Genomic DNA, 9,127 nt, shown 5'->3' with positions numbered 1-9,127 from the left:
TCTTTCTTTTGACTTTTCAAAATAAAGTTCCCTACAGGCATAGCTTGGTGGAGGGGACCATCCTTATCACCTTGGAATCGATTTAGTACTATAGATCGCAATGATGACATGATGCCATTATCTATTTTTAAGCCCAATCTTCTAATCATGGACTTTTTTTCGCCAAATGGCCTCGCACATTGCTAAGAAGATAATGGGTGTGCCCTAATGGTGCACCAAATTCCTCCCCATGCCATCAAATTAACTAGGAGATTTTAGTTGATAAAACAAAAGTGATGTTTTGAAAGTGAAGCAGAGAATATGAAGTTACGTGGAAGCTGGATCATGTTTATTTTCTTAATAAGAAAAAAGCATAAAAAAGTAATATACAATAAAATTACATCAGAGCTAGTTCATATTCCTCACCAGTGAAGAAAAGTTCCTTAGCAAATTCTACCCCTTCAGAAAAAAAAAGGTAAAAGAAGGTTCTCATAGCCAGAAAGACCTTTTGAAGTACATGGAAGACCTTCTAATCTGGGAAAAGCTTGTCATGATCAAGACTAAACACATCATCGATCTCATTTAGCTCAAATGGGATCTCGAATTCCATATCTAAACAACTATTAGAAGAATGCACGTCGGACATAACATCACATTGATCCAAAACAGTTTCCATGTATGGTGCCATTGGTGCAGACTGTTCGAAGGTGCCGAGGTCGGGCAACATGAGAAATTCTGAGGCTGAGCTGCCTGGACTGGGATCGCTCACCACCTCCTCATCGCTCTCTTGTTTTAGTATTGAGGAGTGGGGAGAGTTCGACTGGGGCTCTTGTTGATCATCTTGAGCGGTTTCCAATCCAAAGCTAATGATAAAGGGTGGTCTCTGATGGGAAGGTGGAAGGAGATGGGGGGACTTGGTTGGATCTCTGCATGTGTGCTCTCCAATGTAAGTAATCACATACATGGAGGGATCATCCTCCGATCTCTGGACTTGTCTTGTGGCTTGACAGTCTTGGTCATATTTGTGAGTGCATCTGAAGTAGCTCCTGCAAGAATTCGATCAATTTGGATTCAGTCCCTCTGATTTGGGTTAGTCGGATTCATCAATTTTCAATATATTTTTTTAGTAGAAAACTTATCCAATAGGGAGGGATGGGGATTTGGAAGCCGCTGCCAGTACATTTAGCCTAAGTTTGGATGCTGACATAAAATTATCCAAACGCAGTCTTACATAACAAACTTCTCATATAAAATTTCAAATGAGAGAAAGCAGAGTACATACAAATGATATGATATGGAGATTTATGTACAAGAAATTTCCATGTTGGTCCTCAAGCTCGAGATTCCCTCATTGAGGGGGGAAAAAAAAATCATCTATGTCACGGATTCAGGCAGTGATTCATCACAAATTAGGTGCTCCCACGGCCCCCACCCCACCTCTTATAGTCTCATAAAATCAAGTTAAATAGTTTTTTTTTCGCTTGGAGGAGCCCAGCTCCTCGAGATGCTAACTTGCATCCACCCAACCAATTGGCGACATATCTCTGGGCTAATTGCTTTTAAGATACGATAAATTTATTTATAGTGAAGGACGGCTACTGTTGCACATCAATTACTAATCCAAGTTTCACTTTACGCAGAATATATTGAGCAGGCTATTCACGAGAAGTATTCAGGGGCCACCACAGTGTCACCGCTAGCACATCTTGTCATGATATAAAAGCTATCTATAATCCTAGTCATGTTTTCATCTAAGGAAGAGAAGAGATGTCAACAGGGAAAGTGCCTTGGATCAAAACCAATCAAGATATATCTACCATCCAAGGAACTCAGATGGGAAAGAAAACAAGCAAGAGGCAGCAGGGAAAGTAACTCAATTGACTACAATTGAGAGGTGCCCATTCCAAGCTAGCAAGTTGTCCATATAGTCATCAGCAAGCAAGTAGTTTAGGTAATCAAAATAGTAAAAAACGGTATAATTGGTATTGTTTATGTGGACGACAACTGTACTTGGCCATAAGGATGTTAAACAAAAAAGAAAAGAATAGTCTCATAACCAGAATTACCAAAGAAAAAAAAGGGTGGCGGACTGGGTCTTTAATACTAAAAAACATAGTTCACATCCTCTAAGACATTATTGTTGGAGAATGGAGGCTAATTTACTGGGTTATGAGATGACATATGTTGATAGAAAAGCTTAAAGTGCCATAGATTGGATGGCGACATATAGCTAATCATATGAGGACTACTTTATGGACGGCTATGTATTTGTTAAATATTTTATTTTTCGATTCCTATGAATATTTTTACAATAAATTGGTATAGTAAATCTACTTTTCATCCAAAAAAGAAAAAACAAAATAACGTACATATGCAACAAATCAAACTTTGTATTGAATCAGTGGTTGCACCCAACGTGCTCCTTACCTAAATTTGTAGCTGATAAAACTTTGCAAACTAGTATGGCTAACGGTTTGTGATGAAATCCATTGCCATGATTATCACAACAATTTCCAAAACAAAAGTTTATCTAAAATATGAAATTACATAGATAAAAGGAGCAACGGAAAAGGGGTACCTTGGATGCTTAGAACTAAAGATATCTTTCTGTCCATATTTTCGCCATGTACGACCATCATCCATCGTCTTTGATAAGACCCTTGTGCTCGCATACGGATGAGCCCTGCAACCCAAAATAGCAATAAATTAAGTAGGTACCAAAAAGGGCTGCTCTGTACTCATCCCAAAAATATAAGCATGCTCTGTACTCCTCCTTAAATTTGGTATACGGTTGCCCGGAAAAAAAAAAAGTGATAAATGAAGAAGAAAAAAGATTACCTTCTCCGATAACCATTTCTTCGACCTGATTGGACCTTCCTTTTCTTACTTGAATGATCGCTTCCTTGCTCATCAGAGCAAGGAGTACTCGCCTGATCCAAAGGGGTCTCTGGTGCCCCTTCAGACGTCAAAATAATGAGTGCTTCCGAGAAGGAGTCCAAAATTTCTTCATTTAAGAACCCGATCATCGAATTCTTTCCATGATCCTCCGATGGAAAGGACTCTTGCAACAGACACTTGATCTTGTTCGCTGCTTCTTTCCCTTTGTTCAGCACTTGGGTCGCCGTCCTTCGATGTATCAAGGGAGAATTCTCTTGCTCCAAGGATGCCATACTCCCACTCCTTCCCCTCCCCACCCTTCCTAAAATCTTCTCTGTTTTCATCGAAATAAAGAGCTGGTGGCGATGGGTTGTGACTTGTGAGGGGGAGAAGGGGAAAGCCTGCTCTGCTTTTATGTAGGGAAAATATGTGCTGTAGAAGAAAAAGGGACCCAAAGGGATAAGGAAGCAGGACGGAAAGAGCGAACCCCAAAAACGACAAAGCCGATTCCGTCATCTCCATGACGCATGCGAGCGACGTCATCGCATCTAGTGACTCCTCCGGCAGCTTCTCTGCCAGCTGGCGCTCGGTAATTTGTAACGTCAGGGGGAGGGATTATTTTTGCGAATTTTTGTCTTGTTTTTCCGTTAACGGCGAGGGCAGGTTTGGCGGCTTTCACGACGGCCCTTCCAAATTACTCACAAATCCAATAAAATTAAGGCCCGATAGTGTTCTTACAGCTGGCAGTTCGAATCTCGGTGCCAGATCGATCAATTGTCCTGATCGATGATGAAGTGATCTGATGGTGGGTGTCATCTCTCTCCCGTTAGTTGGTCGAGGGCAATTTAGGTAATTCCAAAGTCTTCGCTAAAAATTAGTGAATGTGCCAAGTCAAACTGGACATCACGTGTCTTGACGCAATAACCCAGGCCCTGGGACCGTTCCCTCTAGATTAACATGCTAATTGAATAAGCCAACATGGTGATTAGTTAACTACTTTGGACCAGTATCTTCTCAAAAAAACTACTTCTAATTTATACTATTAACATTATCGGATGATAGTATTCAGATGGAGAATTGCACTGTATCTGTATGGGGTGCTTAGCCATTAGAATGTACACAAAATGATTATATTATGGACATAACTTTGTGAGATGTACTCTTGCAAGAACGTCTATATTAAAAAAAGACAAAATGTTATGGAAACGGAAAACATAGCCTACCAACTCAGTGTTTTACTGCAGGTGGAAATGGGGTCATTATTCTGTACTGTCATGATTCGTTGTGGGCAACGACCACCCATTCCTGTGATGTGTCACAACTCACAGCTTCTGAAAGTTGCCACACAGATTCTATGTATTATGCGGAAAGCTGTCAAACTTTCGTATCATGTTGCCATCCCATCGACCTGTCGTTTGGTGCTACAGGTCCAAATGGATCTTTTGCTGTAGTAGCAGAGATAAAAAGGAGAATAGGAGAATAAAGGTTGTAAATTTAGTTCTTACCTTACTATTCTATTGTATTTTATGGTTTTTGGATTCTAACTAGTACGATGAAAGTGATTTTTTGGACATCATGAATGGTATCTAATTAATGATGTGTTTGTAAGTCTGTGGTGCATAAGTAATTTGATGATTCTCATAAATTTGACTTTTGTTGGGGACTGTAAAATCTATACAACTTATATGAGTGCCTTTTCTTTTACCCTCCTGGAAAAATAGGAAAGGGTCCCATTGGAAGTGCCACGTATATGTAACCATTGGACTAGTCTCCTAGTAATGTAATTATTTGGGATGAAATTTTTGAGTTAATAGCACTTCAAGACTCAAGCCTTGAACCTTCGATTTGTGAATCAAGGGGGTAAAAGAAAAGCCTATTAATCAAAGTTATATCTGTATGTATATTTTTAACCCCTTTAAAAGCCTATTAATCAAAAGCTATAAAAAATAATGTTATAAGCATCGATATTTATTTTCATCGAAGTGCCGAGAAATGCCAACAAAACCCCAAAAAGAGTTTGAGAGATAGCCAATAAGGCTTATAATTGATCAGCATCACATCAATTTGTTGATATAGTTGAGGCCATGTTTAGTTTCGACAAGTATTTTTTTTAAGATTTTCTCATATTTAATTTCAACAAGCATTTCCTTTTTACATGAGTAGATGTAAGTATGTGAAAACCTACACAAATGACAAATAAGGTGCTATCACAATTTTTCTTCATGTATTTTTTTTAATAGTCTTATCAAAATGATGGTGACTCATGCCTTGGCCGGTCCACTGATGTCTATCTTATCCAAAGTTAAATCATTTTTTCTTCATATATAACAACTAATTTAGCAGTCATTGTAGAAGATTATAAAAAGAAAAAACATTATATATATCTTTTGAGATATAATATAAAGTTGTAAAAAAGTGTGAAATAAATCAATAGGAAATCTATAAAGTGATGTGTCTCAAATTGCGCCAATAGCATTATGTGCAAGTACCTTTCACTATTACTTTTTCTTTTTTGAGGCATAAGTTAGGTTAGCCTAGCCAAAATCTAGTACGAACAGGATTGGAATCTAAATCCCAATATCAACGCCTAAGAACTTAGCCAATTATGTTAATTCGTAACTTGTAGATCTATTACTACTCAGAACTAGATTTTTCTTGGTATAGCCGCTACGTATTGTTGCTAGTGACTTGGATCTAAATACTGCTCTACCAAGAGTTGTCCAGCTTGTTGCATTTGCTCTTACAACATTCATCTACCATTAGAATTAAAACAAAAATGCTTGAATGAAATCATGATGGTTGACTATCATTAACAGGGAAAATATTTTTGTTAATATAAACTACATATCATCAATTTTATAGGAGAACTAATCAAACATGAAATATATAGTTGCCTGCCTTTCTAGCATAGAACAAAAATTCTAAGTAGTTGGTAGCTCCACCACTTGATTCAGTTAACTCAGAATAAACTCACTCTTAAAAGGTGAAATAATACTACTCTTAGCTAAAACGTACTAAGACATTTTACTTGGAACTAAATCATTTATTCGTGGAGTAAAATATTTGACAACCAAACAAGCTCCAAAAATCCAAACCCAAATTCCTTTTTATGAGGAGTAATCTTATCCCATGAAAATGCAACCAAATCACCTACGGGAGAAACGAAAGCATGGCCGGCAAACTGAATCCGAGGTCATCATCGTGGAACCTATTAGGTGGCAGCTGATGATTCGCCTGGAGGATATTTGCTGTTTGCAACCCAACAACCGATCCGGTTACTAACGGACGGCAGCGGACGGCCGTGCGGCCACCGAGTGGTGGATAACGTTTTCGGAGCATCAAACGTTGACGTCAGTTAAAACTGACGTGTCAGTGCCGAAAAGTCCGGTGTGAAATGGTGTGAACGCAATCTAAGCTCGTGCATGGAATCTTGGAAATTAGATCGCCTCAAGTAGAAAGAATGGGTCCCACACCGATGAAAATAAATATAATAAATAAAGTTACATGGTTAATGTTGGATGGATTAAATAAGAAGTGAGGATATGTGAGAACCCAGGAAGCTTCCTCTTGAAAATAATGGTGGGAAAAGGACAATAAGCTATGTGAAAGCATGCAGAGAAACCCAACGACCCAAACAAGAAAGAGAAATGCTCGGAACCCTAATTAAAATATTATATATCTTCCACTTACCTTTAAATTATTACATATCACCAAATCTTGGGTTGAATCAGAAGTGGTGCTCAATTCGTAGGGCCCTGCTTTGGCACTCCTTGTATATAAAATTTTGATTAAACGAGTAATGGCTTGATCTGCCTAGGATCCCGGGTTTTGGCTAAGATAACCTAAGAGGTTATCGTGGGCACAAGATAAGATGGATGGGCAGCGGATAGATCCAATAAAACCTTTTTAGAATCTGTTTGAATATTTTTGCAGAATTAGACTAAAAATTTCATAGTAATCGAGTCTATTGTCCAAACTCAGCCTAGATCTCAGCCTTTAGACTGCAGATCTGTAGCCTAAAGGCTAAGATCCGGTTCAATTCCTATAGAACTTTTAGCCTAGTTCTACAGAAATATCCAAATAGACTCTTAAATTATTATATCGCTCGTAGGATAAATTGGTGTTCAACAAAATATGAATTCACCCCGTATTTGGTGCTGCTAGCACCATTTTTATGCACTTAGTTTCAAACAATATTTTAATAATAAACATATTTCTAACAACAAGTTTTATAGCTTTCGTCCGGCGTTCCATAGCTTTTCTCACCGATAGCACACTCATGCCTTCAAATCTGTGAAATCAATGTAGGTCCTAGTAGAGACTTAAACTTTTGTACATAGCCTAAGTTCAAAAAGTTGAGACAACTATAGCTCCTAAGTAATCTCTCTCTCTCTTCCCTAGGTGTTTAGGACCCTTTTGGCTTTTCCTTATTTTTTCGGCATATTAAAATACTTACAGAAGAAGAGAAAAATTTAAAAAAAATAAAAATAATTTTATCTCTTTGTTCCGTCACATTCAATATATCTTAAGAATTATATATACTTATACACAGACTCCATACAAAAAAAATAGTATAGGCTGATATAGAATAATGCTAACAAAGAAAAATATTACTCACCAATACAAGTTATTATGTGATCTTTAAAATCACTTTAACAAAATCATGCTAATAAATAAAAATAATGCTGATAAATACAGAATCACTCTGACAAAAAAAAAAAATTATGAACCAATATAGATTGTTACATAATTCCTAAAATTATGCTAACATCTCTCGTCAAACTCAAGATGGTACTATATGTGCCAACTTGAGTTTGAAAACTAGATCACGAATGTACCAAAAAACTAACGAATTAAATCAAGAGTCGAAGTAACAGCTCAGAAGCTGACATGATAGACTAAGAGCTGACATAGCAGCTTAGAGGCTGATGTGGTAGTAGATTAAAAGCTAACATGGCAACACAGAGTCTGATGTGGCAAAATAAAAGCTATTATAGTAGCTTAAAAACTGATGTAGTAAATTAAGAGACATAACAACTTAGAAGTTGATATGACAGACTGATGTGTTAAGCTATTGTGACAATACAGAATATGGTAGACAGATCAGGAAGCTAATATAGCAAACTGATTTATTTGGCAATGCTGACGTAACTAACTGATGTGGCAAAATAATGCGTTTACTGACATGACTGACTAACATAGCAAACTGATATGTATGTCGATATGTCTCATTGATGTGATAGACTAACATGTCTACTGACTTGTCTGATGATGTAGTAGCGAGAAGTCACGCAAAAGATGACAGATGCAGTGAGGATATAGCTTAGAGAGAAGTCAACCGAAGGTTGACGATCCTCGTAGATGGAGGCACTATGGAAGAGGAGCAAAAAATCTTGAACCGAATGGTGAAGGAGCAGGAGGCAGTAAATAAAACCGAAGATGGAAAAAAAACAAAGCGATTATAAAAAGAGACGATTGAAGACCTGAAGTTAAGGCAAAAAGTGGTAGAGAGGAGTCGTGGATCCATTAGAAAATAATTTTTTTTGAGTATTAATCTATCAAAAATAGAGGATATGCAGCCTTACTAAGGAATATGAAATCTTCAAATGCTGATTTACTAGGAAATAAGGGATCCGTGGAGAAACAGAAGATCTGTAGATCCACCAAAAAATAGAGAATTTTTGATTGTTTATTCATTCAAAAATAAAAATCGATAGATCGGCAATAGGGGTCTTCAAAGCTTCTAGACTTGGCAACGACAACAATAGCAAAGGCGGAAAAGATGATGGCAGGAGATTAGGTGATCAGTGGCTTTAATACCATGTTAAAATATTTGCAGAAAAGAAGAAAACAAGAGAAAAAGAGAAAGAAAAGTGATTTTATTTCTCTATTCCATCATATTCGGTATATCTCTGAGGTTATATATACTCATGTACAGACTCCATACAAAGAAAATAATATAAGTTGATTTACGATCATGCTAACAAAGGAAACTATTACTCGTCAATATAAATTATGTGATTCCTAAAATCATTCTAAAAAAATCATGCTATAACAGATGAGAAAAAGTACTGACTGATACATAATCGTATTAACAAAGAAAAATATTATGGGCTAATATAGGTTATTACGTAATTCCTAAAATTATGCCAACACAATGATAATCGCATGTATTACTGCTATAGTATATATTATCTGTCACTTGTGGGAAAGATGAGTAATGCTTAGAAGAACTTCTTGGAGGACTTGGAGGAGGATCATTTTTGAAACC

The 9,127-nt window shown here is 37.1% G+C and overlaps 1 protein-coding gene across 1 annotated transcript; it reads right to left on the bottom strand.

Annotated features, from left to right (window-relative positions):
• Positions 1-296: 296 nt before the first annotated feature.
• On the bottom strand, positions 297-3,257 carry LOC103706249 (putative WRKY transcription factor 54). Its single transcript, XM_089925075.1, has 3 exons — positions 2,818-3,257; positions 2,558-2,662; positions 297-1,025 (listed from the first exon to the last, which is right to left on the bottom strand). Exons 1-3 carry the CDS (start codon positions 3,198-3,200, stop codon positions 509-511), a joined length of 1,005 nt encoding a protein of 334 aa, XP_089781201.1. The 5' UTR covers positions 3,201-3,257; the 3' UTR covers positions 297-508.
• Between the last annotated feature and the right edge of the window lie 5,870 nt (positions 3,258-9,127).

Source organism: Phoenix dactylifera, chromosome 8 (genome assembly GCF_051530095.1).
Source record: "Phoenix dactylifera cultivar Ajwa chromosome 8, Ajwa_hap1_PhDact_Kaust_v1.1, whole genome shotgun sequence".
In the NCBI taxonomy this organism is placed as follows: Eukaryota; Viridiplantae; Streptophyta; class Magnoliopsida; order Arecales; family Arecaceae; genus Phoenix; species Phoenix dactylifera.
The sequence above is the reverse complement of the archived record's forward strand: the minus strand, read 5'-3'. Positions and strand labels throughout refer to the sequence as shown.